The sequence below is a fragment of the Poecilia latipinna genome, unplaced genomic scaffold (genome assembly GCF_001443285.1).
Source record: "Poecilia latipinna isolate Pla-1442-1.1 unplaced genomic scaffold, P_latipinna-1.0 Scaffold642, whole genome shotgun sequence".
Taxonomy (NCBI): Eukaryota; Metazoa; Chordata; class Actinopteri; order Cyprinodontiformes; family Poeciliidae; genus Poecilia; species Poecilia latipinna.
Window position 1 is genome coordinate 26,234 of NW_015113258.1, and position 26,813 is coordinate 53,046.

Here is a 26,813-nt window from a genome sequence, read left to right on the forward strand (position 1 = left end):
CTAAACTTAGCTGGAGTTCACAGTTTATCTATGCAAATCTAAAAAGTAAGTAAGTATATGTGACTTACTTAAAAAACTTTCAGGTTTTTTACCTTTAAAAAAACGATGCTTGCATGCAGACATGTCTGTGTAATAACATAATTGTAATTATAGGAAATTTAACTTTTTATATTAAAGTCACCAAACACCCTTCACAAATCATTTATAATAGTGTTCACACCTTGATTGGGTCCAAAATTTACATTGAAAGAAAGGAACACATGACTCAAAGCGATTTTATGTATTTTAGAGCACTTTAATGTGCACATAAAACTGTGATCAAGTACAAATATAGTAAACACTGAAATTGGTACAAAGTCAGACCTTAATGCAAAAAGTCCGAAGAGGTACACACCGTGCTCAACAGTCAAACAATTAATAAGCGATGCCTTCATAGAGCAACACGACGTTCTCTGATTCCTGATGTGGTACAAATAGGCATGGACTGGTATGAGATTCTCACTGTATGCTAATCTGTGTCACTGATGTGACTAAAACAACATAACATGTAAATTGTTATAGATAAATTAATGTTGTAAGTCATATATATAAATTTTATATATGTACAAAGGCATCAGGAAAGTTTTTATAGAAACCCACGTAGGCTAATGAATGTTTTTAAGTGCTAATGGTGCTGAATAGTACACCTTTTTTTTTCCTACTTTTCACCTTTTTACACCCAGTTTTGCTCAACAATTTGAGATTAGGTGGCTAATCAGTCAGCCTAGCTGCTCAGGTAACCAGCTGCTTAACATGCCATTTGTAGGACTTCTAGGTGGATTTTTCTGTCTTGAAAGGGAAAAGTAGGAAGCTTCATTCAGCTAGCTGACTAGCATTGCACTGCACAGAGACAGATGGACGACCTGAGCGTCTTGCCACAATTGATAAACCATGTGCTCTGTTGTCTACCATCAAATCCGTAAAGATAAAATTATTAGTTTCTGACTGTTGAGGCAGAATTAAAACAATTCTGCAAAGAAGAGCGGGATGAAATCCCTCAATGGCGACGGCAAGAACTCATTGCCAGCTGTCAAAAAAGTTTGATATCACTTTTATTTTGATATTTTTCACATTTGACTTGGATAGCTTTTTTAAATAAATTAAATCTTAAAATCTGGAGTCTCCATACAAATCTCTAGTCTTTCTGGCACTATAGGAGCATAGCCAAAAAAATTAAACAAACCTGTATGGTAGGATGCTGAATATTAACACAACCAGTTTATAGAGCTGAACTGAGTCATTTTGTACATGAACCACTGACTTAGATCTTAGTGGCACTAATGAATACCTCAAGGATTTATCTATAAATGAGTCTGAAAGCTTTAATGCACACATTTAGCTTAAGTCACTTGGGGCTTTTTGATTGTAGCTGCACGATTTTAGCAGAGTTGTAAATGTTCAGATGTGTGAAACCTGAAAAGTTAATCATCCGTCTGTTGTACTCCTTGTTTCCAACAACAGCAAAGAGACTTAAAAAGTGGGATAAAGCCTCCAACTTCATTACCAAATATATGAAAACCAGATTTAAGTTGAATTAACTTAGAAGTGTTTGGTTAAAGTGAAGATACAAATCCAAGAAGTTCATTTTAATTCTAACCAAACACAACAGCAAGTAGGATAAGCCTCCCTGAAATCCCTGCATATTCAAAGAGCTGAAAAGAGAGTGATGCAGTATTCATATGTACAGCATTTGCAGCAAGATGATGAAAATGGCAAACATGATATCCAATGTGATCAGACAGGCAGTAGGCACTCACATTATACATTTGTGGGCTTCAGCACTCAGAGAGCTAAATCCCAACTGAGAGGGAGTGGGGGGTGGAGGGAGGGAGGCGGTCCAGTTAAAGGCCAGCGCTGCGTCAGAGTGGGGTGTCCTCTTTGGTGTCTATGCTGGACTTGTGTCTCTCTTTCAGGCTGCTGCTGTGGACAGGAGGCACCTCAGGGACGTGAGCCAGAGGGTCAGAACGAATCAAATATCTATGAGGGAACAAAGATGTCAGTGCTAAAAACATTTCCCTAAGGTGCTTTAATCTCATAATTGCTACTGAAAAAGCACAGAGAGCTGAAAATCTCTGTTGAAATCCACAAATTATTTACTTGATTTGCTGTTAAAACAATGTTTTCTGGTATGATTAAATATGCTGTTCTGGTGGTAGAGACCACTGACAATGATGAGCTACAGCAAATATTACAATAATGCTTACAAGGCACAAAAAAAGTTGGTGAATATTGTTTACGTCAGTTGAGAGTGGATTTATGGTTGCAACTTATTTCTGTGAACTCCCTTGCATTCATAATTACAATATATAAAGGAACAAAGCATAATCTGTTAATCTATAAAACATTAATTCAATGACATGAATAGGCTAAATGCTGCACAATATGCACAAGCTTTATTCTTTGTTGCTGTAATAATTACTACTGGCAGGTTTCTTGCTTCTTTGGTTCCTACATGTGGTTTTATTTTTACACATTTTACACATGACACTAACCCTCCCGACCCCACAAAGGGACAAGGGTGTACAGAAAATGGATGGATGGATGGATGGATGGACACAAGCCAAAGGAACATATTTTTACTGTATATTCACCACTCTGCTGTGTATTCATACCAGTCCTTGCAAAAGTAATAATACGAGTTGAACCTTTTTTACATTCTGCCATGTTGCAACCACAAATCAGTGGATTTATTTTATTTTGTGTGATAAATCAACACAATGTGGTGCGTGATTGAGAAGTGAAAAAAAAGACATGAGTTTCACATTTTTACAGAAATAAAATTTTAAAAAAAGTTCATGGGGAGATGGTAAGCTAAATATGGGCCAGTAAAAAGTAATAATGCAAGATGGCAAATACAACCACATACCAAACTTTACAGATTTCTGCTTGCAAAGAAAATTAAAACCATGTATAATTAGCACATCACAACATGATGTGCTAATTTATGTTAGTTGGTCACATACAATACCAAGAGTATACATAGAATTTTGTGGTTGCAATGTGATAAAATCTGAAAAAGTTCAATTAGGTTGAATACTTTTTTAACTCATTATAGTGAAAACTAATCTGCATAGTGGTGCCATCAAAAGTTCTACATGTTGTCAACGAAATACAGAAAATGGTCACATGGATCACGAAGTCGTTTTACTTACACAATGTCGTTGATCTCCAGCCTGGTATCATGTGAAGGGTTAATGAGGACGTAGGACAAAGTGTTCTGGTTTTCATTCTGTTCATCTGAAACAAACGAACACAATCGGTCTAAAACCTGGCCAACGCTCTTAACTGTACCTAAAATAAATGTTCTACCTTGTAAGTATCCCAAGTTGACTCTGTTCATGACATCACTGGCTGTCAGATTCGTCAGATCATCTTCATTTTAGGGATAGGGAACAGACATGATTCAAATCAAGTAACGCATTAAAGTTACAACAACATTGTTCAGAGAGAGGGAGTGTCCATAGTTACCGTATCCTGAGGTGGGGAGGCCCAGATGCCTCATGCGGTTCCGGACCAGCTCGGACAGCTCTTCCCTCTCGGAGCGTCTGTAGAGGTTGAGACGCTGCTGGGCTATGCGCTGGGCGTGGTCTTTACTCGAGTCCCGGCTTCCCCCCTGCCACCTCACGCTCTTCTTACTGAGACGCCGCGCCCACTGCATGCTCTTCTTCCTCAGCAGGGGGTGATCCGACTGCTCGTTGCTGCGAGGCTCTTCCCCTCTGTCTTTTGTGTCTTCGCAGTCGTCAACGCTCATGGACACCTGGGACTTAATCATGACGGGAGTGTTTGTGTTTTCCTTGTGATCCCAGTCTGTGATTATATGTTGGCATTAATGCATTAATGTTCACAGACTCACCTCTAAAGTGGTGAAAATGTGAGACTCTGTGCGATAGATGCCGATGGGAATTTCAGCACTGGAGGAGCAAAGTTTTTGGAACAGTCTCCCGTAGGTGCCGATCCATAAATCTTCTTCTTTTATCTTCATCTAAATAAGAGAAAAGGACATCGATTTGAAAAGTGGCTTGGTAAATTGAACCATTTTCTCTTCCACAAAGACTTCTTCAAAATTATTATTATTAAAACTCATTGACCTTTTACTTTTAATGGAAGTTCAATGACCTTGTCCCAATCACAAAATTCAGTATGTTAAAATTGTATATGTGCAAATTATAAGATAATAATGCTACACAAAGTGTTGCATATGTGTGTGAAGTGGAAGAAAAAGGAACAGATGAATTAAATATTATCCAAATGTAAAGGAATTCATGGAAGAGGTTCAAGAAAAAGAAAGCCATTGAGGAAAGAAAACTAAAAGTCCCATTTATAGTTTGCCACAAGCCTGTAAGGAACACAGCAAAGATGAACGCACCACACAGGGCAACTGTAAAAGAAAACTTTCCAGAGGGAAAACGGTCCGTCGCTTCACCTTTCAGCAGCATCAAATTCATATGTTCAAATCAGAAGCTGTAGTAATATTTCAAAATTGAGATTCACAAACACGTTCCACCCAATTTGACTCAGCTTGAACTATTCTGCAAAGAAACTCTGGCAACTTCTCCTGACATGAAAAACTGAAAGAAAAAAATACAACACAATTCCTGTATGTGTAATGGCAGCAGAGGGTCATTCCACAAGTATGAACTAATGATTGCTAATTACAAATACAAGCCACCCTTTCCAGACTTTTATTTCTAAGAAAATTGAAAAAAAAAAAAAAAAAGACGTATTATTTTCCTTCCACTTCACAATTATGGCCAACTTTGTGCTCTACTTTCATCATTGTATGTGACTCACAGCACAGAGGAATCCTGATCCAGGGGTGGTGTCCAGTCCCAAGAGCAGTCTAGCAATAAGAATCATGTAGTCCTTTACGAAAGACTGAAAAAGTAGCACATGTAAAACACTTCAAATCACTTTACAACCTTGATTACATCTAACAAAATAAAAAGCTCACAACAAAGAGAAGAAAGAAAGAGAACGAGCGATGCTTTAGTGAGTGAGCACAAGAGGGCAGCTCTGCTTTCTGAAGCTAGCGCTGTGTAAGAGAGGCGACTGTTTCTCTGCTGATGTGAGACACGCTCACATGCCTGATGCTGAATAAAGTCACCTGAGGCTGCGGGGTTTGCTGTGGATGCCTACCAACCTGATAGAGGAGGGTGTCCAACATGCTGATGCTGAACACTCTGCCTGCAGCGAAGGGCAGGCGGAACATGAAGGCCAAGTTGGAGCCTTTGTCTCTCTCTTTCTGTGCAACACGAAATGGTCAGAAAGTCATTTACCCATAATTCACCATGCGGTTCCCCACTCTGGTCCCCCGGGTTCCGACTTACCTTCTCCAGCTTGGACAGAGCCAGCGAATAGCAGTCCTTCGCTCTGAACTGCATGAACCTCATGTTGGATGGATGTGTGAGCTCGGTGATGATACTGAGACTTGGAAACAACCTACGTTGTTTTTTGGCAAGGGGAGAAAATTGGGCAAAAACAAAAAAAAAAAATGAAGTGGACAAGATCAATCTTCCAAGTAGAGGAATTCAAATTCAAAAATCCTTTATTGATCCCAAAGGGAAATTAACTGTCATAAAGCTATTAATTTAACAGAGCCAACTAAAACGTTTAATTTACCTGAACATTGTTTGTACATTGACAATAGTTTTGGCATCTGCCATGTAGTCTTCCTCTGCGCTCATCGTACTCTCTTTATCGACCACAACTAAGTTATCAGCATAGATGATACCACACTGGAGCAGACTGTCCAGACTGCAACACACACAAAAAGATCAGACAACGAAACAACCGAACATACGAAAAAAATAAAAGTAGGTATGTTCTTTAAATAATGTAAAACATTTTTAATTAAAAAACAAAGATTATGCGATGGCCTTACTTGTCTATCGACCCACCCATGTAGTACACCATTGGGAAACAACAAATGGCCTCCAGGAAGTGATTATCAGGACTGCGAGGAAGAAAAATCCTAATGAAATTCAACACCGTTTTGTTTGCTCTTGACATTTTTCAAACAAAAGACAAAACTTTGAGTTTGGTATACAATCAGTGGAACGTTTAGTATGTTAATAAGTCAGAAAAAGCCTCAGAGAATAAAGCAATTTCTCACAAAAGGATTTGTCCTTTGTTTCCTCTGTTTGTCCCTGCTGTTGATCTGTGCAGTGTGTGTCTCCAGCAGTCATTTGTTTTGTTTTCAGCTTTTAGAAAGAAAATCTTACCAGTAAAATGCATAACTCAGCTTGTTGTTGGTGATGTGCTGTCTATTTTGTGCATGGACTGCAAAGCTCTTTGGTTAGGACTTTGTGTACGATTGCATTTTCAAAAGAACTTTTGAAAAAAAGAGTTGTGTGCTTAAATGACATTCTATCCATCCAATCAAATCAGTTTTTATTTTTGTAGTGCCAAATGACATATTATTTAATTTTAAAAGCACTCATCAAATGCAGAGACAGCTATCTATTAACATTTTAACAATTTGTTAATGGACTTTATCAATACATTCATGCGCAACCGGCTCTTTGAGGACATTCACAATTTTGACGTGGCCCAAAATGAAAATGAGTTTGACATTCGTGGTTTAAGGGGTTTGGATGTGTTCCCTGACTGGACCGCAGCCAAAATAGGTACTGAATTAAATAAATGCAATTTAAAGTTACAGGCGAATACCCAACAGTGGCTAATACTTAAAAAATGCAGGTAAAACATCGGTGAAGTAATGAGCAACATTTTTCAGAAATCCTTTGGCACGATTAACTTAGATTTTTCTAATTCCAGTGGACTAACTTGCCATTAACTTTAAAGCAAGATACAGGAGCTTGTTTTGAGTTAATAACTCATCAATACTGATTTTGAAAAAGTACTGGGTTGATTTGATTGGCAGACTTTTAAACTGATAACAAGGGAAAGATATCTTGGTGTAAGTTAGAAAAACTGTCAAGGGAACTTGTACTTTTTTTTATTATCACGAATTATTATCATGATATGCACCAAGTGAATCTATCCTTTCAAAGCTGCTTCAGAAATGAGTCTATTTCTGAAGCGATCATTTCCAACAGCATGCACCAGACTCTTGGGAGCCTCTGTGGAGTAGTTATATCATTGGTCAGAGTGTCTTCAGGCAGAGGGACGAGTCCATCTGGTGCCGAACGCACTCAGAGAGAGATTCAGACACTTTATTAGTGTCTGCCTTCCTCCACCTCCTTTGACATTGCATTACTTTTTGCATGTTCCCAATCCTGCTGACACGAGACCCAAGGCTGTTGTAAGTGATTGAATTCCAAATGCGTGGGTGTTTGCATTTGTGTGTGCAACGCTGATGGAGAGGGGGGAGTGGGGGGGTGGCACCGAAACCAACAGCACGCGGGGAGCATTTATTATGTGTGTGCGCTTCTATGAGAGTTCTTTCAGCCGGCATGTGGGGGCTGAAAAGGCGACACATCAGGGCTCTTGATGGAAGTTAGAGCTCTCAAAAGAAATCATTTTCTCCCCTTGTGGCAATATATAACACCCAAGTTCAAGGCAGAGCAAGTTTCCATGGTTACTGTCTGGAGGTATGGGGGATTTTTATTTTTCTTTGTCACTAAAAACACAGAGTAACACCGGTAATCTAACATCAGAATTAACAATGGAGTCCCACCTCCACAGCCTTGTCCTAAGTGCTTGCTGACGCGCGCCTTTCAGCGGTCATAATCTTTCCCAGCGTGACACGGAGGAAGTCTGAGTGAAGCGAAAGAGCGGAGGAACAATGTGCCGCGGTACGCGCGTGTTAAGAACTCACGGGTTATCTAGCAGCAAGACAATGGGGTTCAGCTCTTTCCTGGGTCTGTAATAAGCTCTGAGAGGCACTATGAAGTTATAGAGACCGTTCCCCGCCGTCTCAGCCGACACAATGATGAGCTTGTTCTTGAAGCCGTAAGCCTTTGCGTCCTCAAAGCTGTTGTGCATGCAGCCCTGCAAAAGGAGCGGAGCACAGAGCGGCATTTTAGGCATGCTTTTTATGATGTGAAGGACAGAGAGAGAGAGACGAGAGGGAATGATTGAGGCAGCCTGTAATTGAGTGACTAAGTTGAAGGAAAAGCGACTGCCCACCTGGTCTAGTCGTAGGCAGCAAAATGGTGCTTTTTCAGCCAACAGATGGCATAAGGTGGGCGAGCTCCCAATGTACGGCGAGTTGGGAGGATAACCTTTAACATACCTGAAAACAGATCCAGAAGGAATGAATGATGCACTTTGTCAAATAAAAAATATGCTGTAATGTAATTCATTTTCAAAAAAACAAAACAAAACAAAACAAAACAAAAACTGCAGAAGACTGAGAAAATATGTAAAAAAATAAAAAATAAAAATTAGTTAAATTTTTATATTAGCTATAACATAATGCTAAAGATATAACCCTGGATATGTGCAATTTGAATGTTTAAAGCCGTAAGATTTTTTTTTCCTGTTCAAAAGAATCAGCATCCATTAGACTTGCATAGTCAATATTCCACCTTGTTTATACTTTTTATTTCTTTGCAAAAAAAACCCCAATATACATAATTTCCTTTATAATTATACCTTTTAAAAGGAGGGATGGATCGTATCAGGTTATAGCAAAAAATAAATAAATAAATAAATGCTAATGTCCACCTGCAGTTCCTGGACAGATTTATGTAATCAAGTACGAGAATATTACACCAATATTTTCCCACCAATGCTACTAATAATGCATATAATGAAATAAAGTGTGAAAAATATTAAGTCAGAAAGACGACACTGGGGTAGGACAATACAAGAAGAACAGCTGTAATAGGCTGCAGGAGACAGAGTAGGGCAGAGTTTCACCTGCTACCAGAACAACAAACCTACAGCCAAAGCAGCATTTAAACGTCTTAAACCAAAACCTTTTAGTCTATGAGAATAACCCAGATAAATTCTAGATTCAATCGATAATTTGTGTCAAGACTTGAAAATTACAGCTCAAGCACTTTCCATCCAGTCTGACTGAACTATGTTGCAAAGACTAGATGTACAAAGGTGGCAGAAGCGCACCTCAAAAGACTTGTGGTTGTAACTATGGCAAAACTGATGTAATAACATACTGACATAGGAAAAATGAAAAAAAATAAATAAATAAATACATAAAATAAAAAATCCTGCCACACTTTACAGACTTTTATTTGTAAGAGGGTTTTAAAATTTTATCACTTCACTTCCAAATAAGTATGTTACCTATTTTTGACCAGAAAAGTACTTACGCTGCCAGTAAAATGTAACAAAAGGGCAACAAAACAATTTCCTGTGGTCGCAGACAAACGACAGGAAGTTGCTTGCATTCAACAATGTCATGCTGCAGGTAAAAATCAGATGAACCAAAGTGTCTTTCAGAACTTGTAACTCTCTACATTTCTGCTATAAACTGCTGTCTCATAATGTGAATCTAAATGTTTCATAATAATTTCAGTCTAAGGAAAATATTGTAAAGCAGAAAAAGTACTAATTCCAACTTGAAACAAAAACTTAAAGTACACAGTGTGTCCTAGCAAAGCATTTTTTGGTCTGAACCCTTAAATTCATCCAGTTTACCTTTTTGATACAAAAAGTATATTTACAAAAAAAAAAAAAAACTAAACTAAACTTGAAGAGCTCTTTAACAATTTCTATTTTCGCTTCTACATCAAATTAAAGATTTTTTTTTGTAAATCTGATGTTCATTATATGTAAAGTTTGGGAGTCACTGGGAAAAAATGAAATCCTTACTCAGTGAACGAGCTTCCCTTCTCATCTGTAAAAACAGTGTCGTCTTCTGACTGATCGCTCAGGAGGTCACACGGCAGGATTGCGGCAGAGTCGGCGATTTCTTGGACTGGTGCGATACTGGGCCGGCGACTGCCTGTCCCGTTCACGGTGGGCGGGACCAGTTTGCCCCCTGAAATATTGGGTGGACTTGTATTCTGAAGATCTATAGCGACGGTTCCTGCAAACACAAGCATTCTGCCTCAAACCTCACTGCATGGATTCCCTTCACCTATCCAACCGTTTGTACTTTAACGCCCTAAAACATGCAAGTCTCTCTCACCCATGCTTGCAATGATGCTGTGCACAGGAAGCTGTGAGGGCCCGTCGTAGATTCCTCCAGCAGGACGGCCCTTCCTCTCCTCCTGGTTGAAGATGAAGGCGGAGTTCTCCTCTTTGGTGATGTTGATGTAATAGCAGGTGTCTGTGGCGGCCATGATGTGGTGTGGACCAGGGTTCAGCAGGATGCTCTTGTTCTCCTCCCTTTTTATCCCGATGAGACACACGCCGTACCTTGGAGACCACAAATCCACAGTTTGTGAAGAAGAGAATGGATTTATTACAACAACACCTGCAAAGCGTTGGAAATATATGGCAACAAGTGAGCGAAAGCAGGATAACGACCTAGACTGGTTGCAAAATCAGCCTGAAGGAAAGTGATGCTCGGGGCATCTGCTAAAAAGTCTTAGTTCACATCACCCTGGTGAATAAAAGCTTGACGAGAACCACCTGCATAGATACTGAAAAGTTTTCATGCCTGCAATATTCCCTGATCTTCCTGCTGGCAGATTTAGATTTCCTATCATTCTGACAAAATTCATTTAAAGAGAAAACCACTCCTCATTTTCAGCCACTAATTCTCAGTTTAATTAGTTGTCCCTGTCCTATTCCATGAGAGTAAAATAAAGAAGCACTTAGCCTAAACAAAATCTGCAAAAACCTCAACTTGCCAGCCTCCTGAGGGGGACATTTTAGCTTACACGTCAACTCACTTCTTGTGAGCATGAAAGGAGGCGTACGTGAAGCTTTTGCCATTGTACTCTCCAAAGAACTTGCTGTCGCACAGTCGGATGTGGTAGACCTCGTTGCCGGAGCAACATCCGTACATCCTCTGCCACTGCTCCGGAGACTGCTGTCCTTCCCTGCAATGGATTCAGAGAAAATACGGTTGGGTCCATAAGCCAAACATCTTCTCCATCTAAGACGCTGACAGGGAAGACATGGTTTAAACCCCTGTGATAAAAAGAAAAGATCAACAGCAAAAAAAAAAAAAGCATGTCTTTATTAAAGCAGTTTGGTTGATCAGTTCGTTTGCCTTTAATGATTTGTTTTTTTTTTTTTTTTTTTTTTTTTTAACTCAACCACCTATAATAACGTAATGAGGCTAAAGTGGTGGGTCAAAGTTAAGGTAGCTTTTAAACTGAGATTCCTTCCCTGACTTCATCCGTTCTATTGTAGAAAGCAGAATTACATACCGAACTAAGAATACTCGGATTGATCCACCAGCCAATTATTTGAGCAGACTGTCATTTTCTCTCTTTTTTTAAATTGGCATCAGCCACACATTTGTGTGCACTGAAACATCTGGGAAGGACTGTGTTTTCAAACTTAAAACTATCCACTAATGTAAAATTTTAACTAGGAAATGTTACCTATGGGGCTAGGGGTTATGGCTTAGGGTTATCTGTTTTTGCTGTGGAGGTGAGTATCTTGTTTCTGCTGTACATGCGTATGTCTGTAGAGACTCACTGCATCAGCCAGCGACACTTCTGCTGTAAGTCTACATGCTGTGAAAAATCATTTGCCACTGGAGAGCTTTTCAAACTGCCTTACAAAGAACTCCTAGCAAAAACAAACAAAAAAATATCCAACAAAGAACAGAAAAGAAAAAGAAACAGCAATATAGCATGCTGCTGTTCTCTCTTGTGCTGAATTTTTTTTCATGTCCTGCTGTGTTGCATAGCACCCAGGATTTTTCTTCTGTGCTCTGGCTTTTCCTTGGCTCCTTGGAGCTTTTATCAAACATCAGCGGATGTGAACATGCCAAGAAGTTGAACGTTTCAGTCATACGGAGGGGAGAAATAAAACGGCTTATCGGATTTGACCTACCGTCCGCGGGAGGTGTGAACTAGGAGTGTGACCAAGGTAGAAGTGGCAGGACACACACAGTTGAGAGCCAACATGGCGTACTTGAATTCCTCCTCACACACAACTTGATCTAGAATTGGACGACATGTTGCAGGTGTGTAACAACGATAAACTAACATGGCTGCGGAATGAAAAATATACAGTGGTATGCAAACATATTCATGTCCTTTTAACTGTTCCACACATTAATTACGATCAGAGTAATGTTCACTTTTGTGAGACAATGACTGACATAGTCTGACACATCAATTATGAGCAATTACTTCTGACTTTTAAAAAATATACACTTCTTTACATATCAGGACTGATCTGAAAGTTTTTCTGCTTATGCACTCTTGAGAGTTGAATTGTCAAAGGAAGTCCTGAACTCTTGTTGCTTCCAGATGTGTTGACAGCTGTTTCTATGTGAAATGAGGAGTGGCCACCTTCAACAATGACATTTAATGCAAATGAAACTGCAGCTCTTTGAGTCATACCATTTCCTGATTTGTCGTAATTCTCTTTGCGTCCTGGCAAGTAATAAACCTCTATTAGACGCGTAATTCTCAGACTGATTAGTCTGTTGAATAAGGTCAGTTTTTCTAATGGTAAATATAAAATTACCACATCGCAAAGTTAAATTAGGAGGGTTGAATTCAAACATGGACTGTAAAAACTATTTAGGTGACCTCTGAGTTCTTAGCTGTACAGAATTGTATTTGGGGTCATCAAAGTAATGGGGTTGAGTTCAAATGCATGCCTGTCTTTTGAGACTTTTATTTTAAAGTGTAATTTTTTTTTGTACTTCCAGTTTCAGTTTACAAGCTGAAAAAAGGGGCATGAGGGACTGCACATTAATATGTACTTTTAAGAGTCTAATTTTTAGCTTTTTGTCCACAAGTGATGGTCAGAAAGTAACAAAAACTAAATAAAAAAGTCTCACCTGCAAATTTAACATGAAACTTATTTTCAGGCTTGAGTATCTGGACATAAAGAGGACAGTTTGGAGCAAAGTCTTTCACAGCCCAAGCTCTCAGGATGGTCTGGTGGTCCTAAAAGAAAATATTGCACATTTCTTTTACTAGACTGTCTTTATGAAATATAACTTATAAAACTTATAGCAGGGTACAATAACTACAATTTATCTTACCGCGGCCATGCGATCAACCTCGTTGCGACTGCTCAGAATGAAACAAGCCTCTGCGTCGTCCATTCTGCAGCATTTTGATAAAAGACACGAAAAGGTCTTTATAGAAACAAGTCAGTCGGCAAAAGAATAATAAAACTTTTGCCGCACAATATTCACATGAAATTTTACTGATTCGATATTCCATTTTGCATCGGCTGTGTATATAAGCAGACGCACAAACGAGCTGACATGTGCCATATATTGAATGTTCAGTTCGGCTGGAGAACTGTTTCTGCATACGATTAGCACAGCCAGAGGAGTGCAGAATGCAAAACAAGTGTGGGAGGATTTGAAACACAGCCAGTTGAAGGATGTGAGCATGACACACACCCAAGTCCTTTGCTTCTAATTGCTCTGGTAAAACCCTGACAAATGTATACAGTGGAGTTATGTAACACGGTCCCGTCACAGCAGTCGTTTTGAATGCCATACCTGGTGCAGTGCTGTAAATAACTCTGCTATGATTAATCTTGACAAAGAAATGGTCAAGATTGTGTGGCTTAATGTTACAGAGCCACATTAAGCCACATAAGTCTGTAGCCACCAGAAAAGACCTAAACCGAGTGTAATGATCTGCAAAATCAGGTCATTTATGGCCGGCTGGAGCTCTGCAAAGAAAATCCGAAGGCGGTTTACAATCTTGTGTTTACTTGAACTGGATTCCACTTAGCTACAGATGAAGTCTGATGCTGCAGAAAGAAATTTGGCTAGACGAGCTTTTATTCCTCTTTTTTCATTCTTTTCTCCAAGTGTCATTTATTAAACCTGCAGGATAAAAATATGACAAAGATAACGTTAACCTTTTTGAGAAGGAGTCATTTTACTAGTCAAGTCATAAAGCTTTAAAGAACAATTACAGAGTTGTCATTGAATTAAGCCACACAATAGCTCTGGCAAGCTTTTATCTGAAAAATGGAAAGATAGAATGAGCTAAGCGATATCTAAAATTATTTCTCATGTAATGAAACAATGATTTTTATGTGCTTTTTGGATATTTGAAACGCAATTCATCTCAAAACCTTTGCGATAAAACAAGCTTTTCAATTTGTTTGAACTAAACCACTGCAGCAGACCATCATCCTTAGTAATAGATGAACTTTGACCTCTTTTTCCTTCCCTTTGCCTCTGTTTGACATGGTACGTGAGAAACTAAGACACATCAGACGCTACATCTGAGGCGAAGTGTGGAGAAGCCAAAACAGGCAGGAACTTGAACAAAAATAAAATAAGAAAAATATTTATACATTCCAACTTTCGATAATCCAGCAGACAACGTTCCAGCCCAGAGCAGAGATGTCCTGATCTTGGATCCTTGGATTGGATCGTGGTGCCACTTCATATTTTTTTTTTCAGAACATTTGATATCAGAGTCGCTGACAAAACTCAGCTTTTAACAGTTGTTGGTCTAATCTTTCAATATTTAAAAAAAATCATGGCTGTTTTTCATTTTCATGGCTTGCAAAACTATTAAGGGCCATGAACGCTGTTTTATTGAACTCCAAATCCCTTTTGCCTGCACTCGGGTCCTCCATTCAGATCATTTTTATCTCACATTTCATCAGAAAGGGAAGGGAATCCAAAATTCAGAAAATTTATAGATATAACTGGAAGGTTACCCAAATTTGAAAAATCAGCAACATATACATGGTACAAAAATTGGTTGGAATTTACTGGCCAACCAAAATGTTTGCCCGCCTACATTACATATCCTTTGTGAAACATGACCTCCAGATTCCACCTGTATCTGTTCTGTGTTTTCATGACAAAGCGTTATTACGTTGCAGCTGTTAGAATCCGTCCACACTTTTCAGAAGGCGCCACTTACTTTGCACGGAGCAGATCCTGGTCTTTGAGGACCGACCCTTGCAGGTAGATGACCCTCTGAGACCACAGGGGAATCTGCAGCACTCTTCGCACCTGCAGGTCCATTTCACTCGGGCACAGGATCACCACATAGTAGTCCTTAAAGATTTTCAAAGAATCGTGAGATTGCCTGCATGGCAGCGCATTGGGTACGTTAATGGATGCTAGTCGGCACCTGCAGTCTGGGGTGTGCGTAGAATTCGTTGAGAAAGTCCATGAGCAGGTCTATTTTGAGCGTGCTGACGCATAAAACTACATGCTTCTCTGTCTGAGCTCTGTGGCGGCTGTAGTTCCCTCCAGACTTCTGTCTCTCCATCCACAGGTAGATCAGCTCCTCAAACTGGCAAAACAAAATGTAGATTTCAATAAAAAAAAACACATCAAGCATAAAAAGTTCAAAACCTGCTTACCTGGAGAGGAAGCACCACAAGAGCCACGCAAATCATGATGACGACCAGCAGCTGAGAAGGCCAGATGCGTGGAGTCACGTCTCCAAAGCCGACGGTGGAGAAGGTGACGATGCAGAAGTAGAAGGAATTGAAGAGGGAGAGGTTCTGGCCCGCTCGCTCCAGGTGCTGGATCCCACATGTGCTGTGACAAACAGGTGACAGCAGGTGAGCAAGTTAACTCAAATACTCGGGGAAGGATTTACAAAGTTGTATAGTAGATACAACTTTGAAGTCACAACTCGCTTTATTTCTGCCACAGATTCACAAGGAAGGTTATATTACGACTCCAGAAAGATAAAATCTCCCCAAGTATTTTTGGTTCAGTTTCAAGAGCAAGTGTCTATAAGTAACTTTACAGCAAGATGTAAGAGCATGTTTTACGTGAATAGCTTCTTAAAATTTATGAAAAAGTATGAGTAATATCACAGATTATTTCACTTATAACATGGGAAAAATATGCTGTTTTAAGTAAAGTAATCGGCTAGTGAGACTAATAGCTTCTTTATCAATACTAAGAAATTTACTTAAAGCAAGCTCCCATATTTTGCTGAAAAGTTACTTGCAAGTTAGTCTAGACTTATTTCGAATGTAGATACTTGCCCTCGAAACGAGACCAAAACTACTTAGTAAGACAAAAGTTAACATGGAGATTCAGAAATGATCATAGAGGAAAAAAAGAGGAAAAAAAGACTCTCTTCACAGAGAGCTCCAGGTGCTGCTCTGTCAATGGTCTGCTCTGTCTGGAATCACATTTAGTGTTATTTCAAATCAACAAATCAAGTGAATGTTTTCAGTGCAGCTGATTTTAAAAGAACATGAAGTATTTTCACTCTGATTCAATGAAAACGCAGATACATCTGAGGTGAAAATACATTACAACCAAAGAGAAGAGCGATTCGTATGTGTGTCTAATCTCGAAAACAAGTCTTCATTCCAGAATTATTTTTTAAGCCAGGTCGACTAACTTCTGCTTGTGAAAGGGAAAAGCTTCACAATTATAAGGGTTAGAACAATGAGTCACTTTATCCTTTCTTCTACTGCACTAAAATAACCACAAGTTTCACTAGAAAGCATTTATTTTTTCTCATACAGTACTTTATGTTGCAAACAGCGTCGGGCTAATAGAATCTGAGGCCATTAGCGATGGCTATAATGGATATAAATATGACATTTTTCTCTAATGCAAGAACAGCACTTCATTTAAGTGAGCAAAGTTTCAGAGATGCAGAAGCTCCAGTTGAAAACCACATGTTTAGATATACTTTATTCTCTCTTTATGGCACTAAATAAGACAACACATTTCTTGTTTTAGGACAGTTTGGTTTACAAAAAGCATTTTTATTTTTGCTGAATGCTAGACTAATGAGATAAAGATTTAATTATTATTATTATTATTATTATTATTATTATTATTATTATTATTATTATTATTTACACTACTTTTTAAATTACTTTACATATTAAGATAATGATACCTCAAAAGCCCAAATGATGCTGTCATGGCTGTTTACATGTTTGATCAATTCACAGTATTGGAGAATAATTATGAGTGTTAGAAAATAAAGTACCATCACCAGACATTGTAAATCGACAATGAGTGAATATACAACCAAAAGTTGCTAGAAAGTGGCTGTGGCTAGAAAGACGATGTTTTTGCTGTGGTCATCACTATGAGCTCAGAGCTGGAACGATTTCTTTCCTTTCTCGGCTTCATGTATTCTGTTAGGAGCAATGGGTAAAAATTACAAATGATTTTTGTAATTTTGCAGAATGTTTTCCATAATATTTTATTAAATATAGGCAATTTTAAAAAAAGAAACTTTATCTAAATAATTTTTTGCTAATCCTAATACGCCTAAACAGCAAACTCATTTAATACTGGCAAAAAGAAATAATTGAGTGTCTCCTACAGAGTGTATTTAAGTGACCTTTGACCTTTACATGCAAAGTTATGTGTTGTATTTTAGTGTGTTTTATGAATTGTCTCGAGCTGATGACCAGGACATATTTGAAAGTTTTTTCTGTTTGATAAAGTAGTAGTTAGATAAAGTTAGACTTTGTAAGCGCAGCCCTTTACCGAAAGTGAACTTAGTTTTCTCAGACTATTCAGGTAAACACCAGCATGTTAGTGAATATAAGGGTTGTCGACAGATTTATTTAATGTGTATAGAGAATCACAGTCGCTCTCTAGCTGCTCTACTCATTACACAGCTTTTTAATAGCGGCTTGAAAATTAATCACATCATCCTGCAAATGGAAAACGCATTATGGGTTTAGTGGTGATTTCCTGTGAAATCTGAAGGGAAAGAGCTGCACCATGTAAACATTCAATTTGTTCGGTAATAATGTAACATTAGAATATTGCTTGAGGAAACTTTCTTTCTCCCCAACTGACCCACAAAACTTAAAAAGAGGCGCAGCGTCTTTTTACCCAGTTGTGTTTTATTCTCTTTCTCGTTACTTTCTTTGATTCATCGTTCATTTGTGTTGCTTACTTCACGTTCTGCATCCTATGTCTATGTTTCCAACAGCGCGCGCTAACAAGCCTCACCCGGTGAAGACGAGGCACAGCAGGGTGCAGATGAGAACGATGACCTGGTTGAACATGGCCGAGTTCGTCCTCTGGATCGCTCTGTGGACATCATTCTGCAACGCAATGAGCAACATCATATGAAGAACTGGTATCGTATCTGACTATCTTATGCAAGTAATCCGTGCTACAGGCAAAAATCCCCGTGTGTCATTTCTCACTGCACACACAAGTCAGGAGGAGTAAGAGGAAGAATCTGTCACTTGTGAATTAGCGTGAGCATGAAGAGGCTCGAAGAAAACACTGCAGTAAAACACCGATCCTCTTAGCTAAACAGTCGTCATCCGACACATTTAAGAATATGGATTCCACTCACAATCATGTTCTCTAGCGCACACTTAGCCAGCCAGCAGTTGAGAAACACAGGAATGAAGAGGTCCTTTATTGAAGGCCAGAAGATCTAAAAAGAGAGTTTAACAGTTTAACAACACAGATGTCTTGTGCAATAAAAACAACACATTTGAGAGAAATGTAGAATAATTCCCATTTTTTTCTCCTTTGTTTACACTTTTCCTTTTCCACATTGCTCAGACTAAAATACACAATTTTCTGACTGCATTTATGCTGCTAATTGAACAAAGAAGTCTAATAAAAACTGAGGTGAGCATCTAAAAAATAATAATAAAGCAACATAAAAGGCAATATTAATTTTTCAAAATGAAATCACTTATTTTATATACATTTTGTTTTAAAAATGCATGTGGAAAAAGTATCATCTTGATAATCAGTGGAGAAATCTTTATTTGTTTTACACCAATCAAACCTTTCTTCTAATTGCTAACCAACTTTTTTTTTTTTTACATATTTCTATAATGTATTATTGGTGATGAGCTCAAAATGTTTAAAGTTGGAAGGACTCTTTGCCATCACCCTAATCTTTAATTGCTTCTTTAGATTCTTCATCAGATTCAAGTCGAGACATTAATATTTCTTCTAGTCATAGAAAAATGTTGGCAAAATTAAAATATTACAGCTAAACTTTGCTCATTCAGAATAAACTTAATTATGACCTATTTCTATAAACGATGTTAAAATCAATTTAGGACAAGCAAATAGTTTTTAATGTTGAATATCAAGGCGTGGTCGTCTGTAGGCAAGATGCAGCGAGCCTCACTAATCCCACACATTTTGCCTTGTTCATTCATAGTGATGAATATCTATGCAGACTATGACTCATTAAAGCAGACAACCAACAACAGCGATACCCTCTGACAGGACAGATAATGAGTATTTTAGGAACAGCTAAAATTCTTACTGTAATAATGAAAGGAACTGTGTTGATCATCTCCAGAAGAAAGGAAACCTGAAATATCTGCTCCCAAATGTTCCCCTAGATAAAAGAAAAATAAATAATAAATAAGTAAAACATGCACGCACATTTTCAGTTTTTCATCTGCAACCACACAAAGGAGTGAGTCACAGCACAGATTCAGTTTTTTTTTTTTTTTTTTTTTTTTTTTTCTTCCCCATCACAGTCTGTCATCCTCATCAACCACTTACTTCCTCACCTCAACCAGATCCTGTAATTAGCGCAGATCCTTACTGTTGCTGTGACAAATGACTGGGGCTAATTGCACCACTTACGGATTGTCAGTCTTATGCTGTGAAAGCGATTAATTGTACAGAATGCCTTAATCATGCAGGACCGCCGAGTGTGATTTTATTCCGTTGCGTCTCCAACTCACCTTGTAGCTCAGATACATAAGCAACATGGTCTCCAGGAAACTGATTATGGCCACGATCACCTAAACAAAGCAAAGAATAAACATAGCTGGTAAATTCATAACAACAGCGACACGTTAGACACAAGCACTGATCAGGTGGAACGCTCTTTGCTCTTGATTTTGTTGTGACTCACTTGAATGGCCCAGACCGGAGCTTTCCTCTCCACCCAGAAGATCAAGTCCCTAACAAAGAGAGAGCATGCAACATCCTCCATGTTTACATTCAGAACTCAAAATAGCAGGATCCGAGTTGAATAAAAGATGAAACTTTTATTTAACATCCCCAACACTCTTTGACACCCCTTTGCCACGACGTGCAAAAACAACTTCAAAGTTTAGAATGTCCTCACATTTCAGCATCTAAGAAGATTCCCAAGGACTTCGCAACCCTAAAGCATGACAGATCCTCCACCGAACCTACCAATAGTGATGCTTTTCAACATATCGATTACACAAGAACCCACCTGGAGAGTCTATTGCTGAAAGGCTCAATCTGTGACACATCGGATCAAAGCAAGCGGTTTCAGTAAATGTAGTATTTATCAAAACCTGTCAGCAGAACAGAGACTTTTTTCTTTTTTTTGCAATGCCTCCCAAACTTGACTGCCATGTAGATATACTCGAATGGTTGTTATGGAGACTCGCTGACCCCCAAGATGCCACTTATTGCTGCAATTAGCAGAAAACTTTGAAGTTTTTTGTTTTTTTTTACTTCCCATACCCTGCTGCTATGTGTGCATGGTGGCAAAATAATTTGGGTTCTCATCTGATTTCGTTTGCCACAGTTCTAGTTGTGCTAAACTAGGATTTTTCTGATGGGGGCAAGTTTAGGTCATTAGCCATTTCTCTCTGGTTATTTCTAGATGTATGAATATTAGCACACATGCTCTTTACGTGAATGTTCCTTATTCTTTCCAGTTTTAAAGAGTGGCTATGAAAAACAGTGTTATATTATATAAAGTAAAATGGGTGAAATACTACTTCCTATGTTACAAACTATAGTTTTCTTAATGTGGGATTTTGTTTTGTACTTCAAAATAAGTGCACTTATAGTTCTTGCAGACCTTTGGCACGGCTGCCAAAAAAAGCATAGCTGACACTTTATCAGAAATTAAAATACATTGTACCAAATTAACCAATAAAGTAACATCTAAAAATCAGACAGCAGATGCAATCTCACCAGTTAATTTCTCTGTCCTGCACTGATCCGTTCCACTGGCAGTCGACGCTGCAATGCAACAATGAAGAGAAATTAAAACAAAATGGAAACAGAAGCTGAAAAGTGTATGTAGATATACCATAGTTTGGTACTTTAGTAAGACAAATGCACCAGTTTCATAAATGTCACCTAAAGTAAAAATTCCTCAGCATTATTTAGTTAAAATGACATTTTGTAAAGTTGTTGCATACAGGATTTAAGCGACTTTCAGAATTGCTTTAATAGCTTCTTGCATCCACATGTGCTTCCTCCAGGTAAAAAAACAAACAAACTATTATTCAAAACATCAATCGATTTAGCAAACGAAGTGAGGTAACTTAAGTTCCAGTATCACCAAAACGATGCCCGTTTACAGGCTTCCCCATGACATGAAGGCAAACTACTGTTGTTGAAATGCATTTAATCATTATTTAACAATAATATGACCTTTCCTTCATTATATTGACCCCCAACCCACTGAGTTCAGTCACGTCTTTGCATTTCATTATCATTTAAGTCACATTATTCTCTTTTTACTTGCTATGAATTTCATAAAGTGTGCAAACAGAGAGAAATGTGTGTGTCATTGTTATGTTTAATCCGTCTCTTGGTGTGAACTAACCATTTGTTGTTGCCATTTGGAGCGTTTTGCTGCACTGAGCTGTGGCTGCCGCCTGTGCCCTGACCGGGTCTGTCCGTCATCACTCTGATGATGTACAGCAGACATGTTAGCAGCTTCAGGCAGAAGTTGAACACACGAATCCTGAGGCCTGAAGACGAGAGACAAATCAGAGCAGCTTCTCCTCGCTGCGGCTTCTGCAAATGCTCGCAGTTGAACAGTTTTGGCCCAAAATGGTCCATTTTAATGCACTAAGGAACATTTCAGGGGCGTTAGAAGACGCCCCGCTGAGCGGCCCACTTACTTGATCTTTGGTTTTTGATGAAAAAAAGCTTCAGACGCTCCTTGAAGGTGTTTTCATTCACATAAAACTCCACCTGCACCCTGACAGGAAACAAAGAGTGACAACTGTCAGATGAGAATCAGCTAAAAGAAAAATAAATTAAAAAAAAGATGCAGGGCACATGGATGGTTTTACTAAACAGAGATGGGAAAACAGCTTGAATATTCATCCTGCTGCTTTTCTAATCATCTTGCCTAAGGAGAGTTGGGTAATTTTCCGTGTCTTATTTTCTTCCCAATTAAAAGGCGGGGTAACTGCGGATCATGCAATTTGAAATAAGCCATCAAAGAGCAGCTGTTGCAGCTCGGTGGAAGGATTTAGCCTGAAGGAAATTAAAAAGAAAAGAAAAAAAAAGACTAATTATTTTATTATGCAACCACTTAACTTGTCAAGACTTCTTGAGTCAAGAGAACATTATTTGTTTTGCTTAAATCAGAAACTATAACCTGTTTTGCTTAGATCGTCATTCAAAACAAAATCAATATCTACAGATGTAATAAAATTGCAATTTCTTTACACCAGTATTTATTTTTATACTTACCATATATAGTTGACAGATACAGTGCTTTTTACTTGTTTAGTATTGGGATTTTATGTGAAAGGCAAATGTAAATAGTGCATATATGGACAAGAAGGAAAATTACGGGTTGCTGCTATTGGCTCACAGTGGTGATGAAGTGCAATACAATAAAGTTTTTAATTTGACCCTGTTAGTGTTAACTTCACTAAAAACACAACCTGATAAGCCCAAGTGGAGATGTTATTAGTTTAAATGTGCGTTATTATTACAAACACTATTTGTAATAATATTTCACTTATATATTTATATACATTCTTATAATATTCTTTATTATTTTCTGGCTGTAAAACATAATTTCCCCTGTGAATGATAAAGTTTATTTTGATCTTAACAGCTTGTGTAGTTTTTAAGCTGTTTTGCGAATAAATGTCTGCAAATTGTAGCAAATTGAAAATTGTACATGATGGATTCCTCTTCCCACATCCAGTGGCTGCAATTGCACCTGCAATTTTTTGTGCATTTTTTTCCCCCAGATTTTTCTTTGCAATATGGAGACGGTAACTGAAAATAAATGTTAAAGTCCTGCCACAAAATTTGAATTGGATGTAGGTCTGAACTTTGACTAGACTAGTATAAAAGATGAATATGATTTAATAAAGACAATTCCATTGTATGTATGACTGCAGACTGCGGGTCTAAATCTAATGCTAAATTTCCTAAAAAGTGATATATCAAATCCCTAAAAATGTAATTTTATGCCATACACATAAATACTAAATTAACGTATGCTTCTGCGTTATTATGCCTTCCTTTTCACAATTATGTGCCACTTTGCGTCGCCCTGTCACACAAAATTCTCATAAATTACAATGAAGTTTGTGATTTTTAATCAGAATTTTGTCAGAGAACACACAAGCAAAGAGAGCAAAAAGAGATAAGAAGAGCCACACAGCCATGCAGCTCTGAAACAAAAAATGAATTCTAGCAGAATTAATAAATAATTTTCAAAACTTTTCTCTTAGGAGAGAATTTGCGTGAGGGGAAAAGGCAAAGTGCAAACCTAAGAGATTAGAAGTGATTTAGAAGTGTGTGCGTGTGTGTGTGTGTGTGTGTGCGTGTGTGCGTGTGTGTGTGTGTGTGTCTATGCAGATTCTGCTACTAATCTAAAGTCTGAGCTTAAAATGACTGTCATGGACAGGGAGAATAGTGTTGCGGTGTTGACTTGAAGGTTAAACTCTACTTAAGAGTGCAGAAAAAGTCCAACAAAGAGTGAAGGAAACATGGAAACGTGTGAAAAGAGCAAAACCATCTCGACTGGGATGAGCAGAAACCCAGAGAGACAGAGAGCTGCTGCGAGTCCTACAGACTGATCTCTGTCTGTCTCATTCCACTGCCCACACATGTGCACATGTACGGAATGCCCCTTTATTAGCTCCCATCCCAATTACGAAGCTGAATCACGCTGTGGAGTCATTTTGTTGTTTCAGGGGAAAAGCACTAAAGCACTAAAACATACAAGCTTACAGAGAGATATGCATTAATAAACCAAGATGTACTTCATGTTTATCAATACAGCAAATGAATAATATTAAATGATTATTATTATTATTATTTTTTTTTTTAATTGACTGGATATCAAAAGAAATACAAGGAGAGCTTGAATAAAAGTATTCTGGGGTCATCCAGGAAACTGAAAATGAATAAATAAGTGAATAATAATGGGAACATATGACCAGAACAATAAATATGGATTAATTAAAAAGCTGCCATTTTTTAAGATAGAACCAAGACCTGAATCCTTTACTAAACTTGTGAAGTATTTTGAAGTGACTCTGGAAAAGGTCAGTGATCCATCTTGCGGTTTGCTCCAACCTTGTAAATGTTACAGGAAGAGTAACATTTTAAATGTGGTGCAGAATATTGACAGCATGGGCATCAATAGTAATGCCATTAGTGGGGAAAAAATGGTTTCTCAACATGAAGTTTCCCTCCTCTCAATAAAATGTTCTAATAAAAGCTGGATTTTAAATGTGGCTGGCACGGTTTATTTCAGCTTAAGGGATATAAAGTTGATATAATTACCCTGTAGCAACAATTACACCAGTACTGAGCCGCAGCACTAATTGCACTGGGCATGTTAACGAGCAAGATAAACAGATTCACTTAAGGTTATGATTCATAACAACACATAAGCATCTGGAAAGCACAAACTTGTTAATCAAATTTTTGTTGTTGTTTTCATCATTCCTTAACAACCAAACCCATAAGCAGCTGTGTAATCTGTCTCACCTGAGCAGTGAAAAACAATATGGACACCCCACGGTGTCAGTCCGCAGAGCTCTCCTCCACTATTTTTTTAATGACATCAAACATCCTACCTCTGGCCAGCGTCACTACCAAAAACGTCCGACCTCCAAATTCCCACAGAAGGACTGATCCAGGTGTGGACAATGGTCTCTGAGTCCATCGCGTAGGGGACACCTGCTGCTGCGTCGTGCAGAAAGTCTAAACTCCTGCACTAAGGCTGGTTGACTAATGCACTCCCATGCAGATCTGTAGTAACATAGCTCGTCTCTGCTGGAAAATGATCACTGTTGAGCTTTTTGAGGAAAAAAATAACACACACACGCACACACACACACGCACGCACTAATTAGAGCTACATGGAGAGAATTTCGTCTGCGCAGTGTTTGATCATTTTTTGTTTTGTGTAATGGGAATATTTTTAGAGTTGTATACAGTCTTTTTCCCGCCCAGCTTGTGTGCGAACCTGTTGCCACAGCAACGCTACCATGATAGGAATAACCGTATGTGATGGTGCTGCAGCGTGGACCTCTCCAACGACACTGCAGCACCTGGAGAAACTGTAAACCTTAGCAGTGAAACGTTGAAGGATAAAGAGAGATTGTGTGCAAACTGTAACGGCATGTTGATTATTCCAACTCGGCCAGTAAAATTCAGAAACACACGTTTTTTGTAATTTCACTTTATGTGTTTTTTAATGTATTTGTCTTGCTAATTTTAATAATAAAATTAAGGTCAATATCATTTTATTATTATTTATGTTGTTGTAAATCTATATTTCCTCATTTCCTTCCTTTTTGGGTATTTGTTCTTCCAATAACAGAAAGGAAGCGAAGTATTTGGCTGCGCTGTTGATTTGGGGCTCTTCAGGCTCTAATGATGTGAATGGTTTGGCGAGAAATGACACCTGCAGCGCCTGAAAAAGATCAAAGAATCAACGAACAAGACTGCTTCCGTCTAATTTCTCCCTGTATTTTTCTTTCCGTCTCCACCGCATAAGAGAGGGGTACGGGGGGAAGTCTGAAGCGCTAATTTATAGATGACCTCCTGCATGAGTCAGTGCTTTTGAAAACACTGGATGAGGCCACTCCACTTGAACCTCCTCTCGCCCACACAGGTACATCCATTTAACGTGGCTTTTCAAGTTACATGTGGGCACTTCGCGCCGTCCTGTGACTTGTGCCGGCAAAAATATGTGACATTTTCCGTCGTTATATTTAGATCCGAGAGGCTTCCCCTTGGTAACAGGATAATGAAAGCACTTAAAATGGGGAGGAGAAAAAACTGCAGCGCTGCAATTAATAATGGCGTCTTAATGTTTCTCTTTGTATGGGTTGACGTGTTTTTCTTTAGCATGCCTTCACCTTTAAGAAAGGAACATTCAAACGATGGACGATCTCTGTTCAGATGTGACCAGTGACATTTGTTTACTGATGACCGTTCTAATATAACCTGAAGCGTCATTCGGCTCCTGCAACATTATCGACTGGGAACAAGAGACAGGTTCCTCGTAAAGGGCCAGAGCTGAAAAACGATAATGAGACCTCGCAATTTGGTCTTCTTTATCAAAGAGAAAACAATTATTCCTGCAAGGACAGACAGGTTAAAGGTCACTTTGGAATAAATGCTCAGCCAGAGGTGGTTTTCACTTGACATTCTACTCTGAAGGTTTTTTTTTGGTTTTTTTTTCTGTCACCACATGCAAAATTGCATTTAGTTGTTGCTACACTCCTAAGAAATATGTCACAAAATGGAAAAAGAAAAAAAAAAAAAAAAAAAAATCATTTTCAAGATACTGGACTTTGGCTTCGCTGGAAAAAACTATTCTCAACAATATTTTGACTGTCAGAGAAAAAGGGAAATAATGTAGCAGGAGCAGAAGTATAAAACCTGATGAAAAGAAAGAAATCCATGATCTTAGATGTTGCTCAGTCAGTGTTTTGTTTTTTTTTTTATCAAGAAAAAGCATAACAATGGTAGAGAACTATTTCACTTAGCAGATGGATATTCAAGCTTTCTAAAGACACCTCAAGCAGGTATATCATTTTCACTGCTGCAATTTCCACCTTTT

The 26,813-nt window shown here is 38.4% G+C and overlaps 1 protein-coding gene across 4 annotated transcripts in view; it reads right to left on the reverse strand.

The window, feature by feature from the left end:
* Positions 1 to 272: 272 nt before the first annotated feature.
* kcnt1a (potassium sodium-activated channel subfamily T member 1a) overlaps positions 273 to 26,813 on the reverse strand; it is a 31,870-nt gene continuing 5,329 nt past the window's right edge. For 2 of the 4 annotated variants that reach the window (XM_015043600.1, XM_015043602.1), the window contains exons 4-31: positions 21,880 to 21,959; positions 21,579 to 21,726; positions 20,939 to 20,986; positions 19,893 to 19,941; positions 19,720 to 19,779; positions 19,290 to 19,364; positions 18,351 to 18,434; positions 17,996 to 18,090; positions 15,406 to 15,586; positions 15,171 to 15,335; positions 14,958 to 15,094; positions 13,094 to 13,157; positions 12,887 to 12,995; positions 11,926 to 12,034; positions 10,809 to 10,958; positions 10,100 to 10,329; positions 9,781 to 9,997; positions 8,131 to 8,236; positions 7,820 to 7,992; positions 5,921 to 5,992; positions 5,659 to 5,793; positions 5,367 to 5,478; positions 5,180 to 5,281; positions 4,831 to 4,914; positions 3,893 to 4,021; positions 3,508 to 3,802; positions 3,192 to 3,411; positions 273 to 2,016 (exon numbers count right to left, since the gene is read on the reverse strand). In XM_015043600.1, coding sequence (XP_014899086.1) covers positions 1,899 to 2,016; positions 3,192 to 3,411; positions 3,508 to 3,802; positions 3,893 to 4,021; positions 4,831 to 4,914; positions 5,180 to 5,281; positions 5,367 to 5,478; positions 5,659 to 5,793; positions 5,921 to 5,992; positions 7,820 to 7,992; positions 8,131 to 8,236; positions 9,781 to 9,997; positions 10,100 to 10,329; positions 10,809 to 10,958; positions 11,926 to 12,034; positions 12,887 to 12,995; positions 13,094 to 13,157; positions 14,958 to 15,094; positions 15,171 to 15,335; positions 15,406 to 15,586; positions 17,996 to 18,090; positions 18,351 to 18,434; positions 19,290 to 19,364; positions 19,720 to 19,779; positions 19,893 to 19,941; positions 20,939 to 20,986; positions 21,579 to 21,726; positions 21,880 to 21,959 — 3,547 coding nt within the window. In that variant the 3' untranslated portion in view covers positions 273 to 1,898. Of the gene's footprint in view, positions 2,017 to 3,191; positions 3,412 to 3,507; positions 3,803 to 3,892; positions 4,022 to 4,830; positions 4,915 to 5,179; positions 5,282 to 5,366; positions 5,479 to 5,658; positions 5,794 to 5,920; positions 5,993 to 7,819; positions 7,993 to 8,130; positions 8,237 to 9,780; positions 9,998 to 10,099; positions 10,330 to 10,808; positions 10,959 to 11,925; positions 12,035 to 12,886; positions 12,996 to 13,093; positions 13,158 to 14,957; positions 15,095 to 15,170; positions 15,336 to 15,405; positions 15,587 to 17,995; positions 18,091 to 18,350; positions 18,435 to 19,289; positions 19,365 to 19,719; positions 19,780 to 19,892; positions 19,942 to 20,938; positions 20,987 to 21,578; positions 21,727 to 21,879; positions 21,960 to 24,816; positions 25,156 to 26,813 lie in introns of those variants that run through there. The other 2 variants (XM_015043601.1, XM_015043603.1) reach the window with 2 other exon arrangements.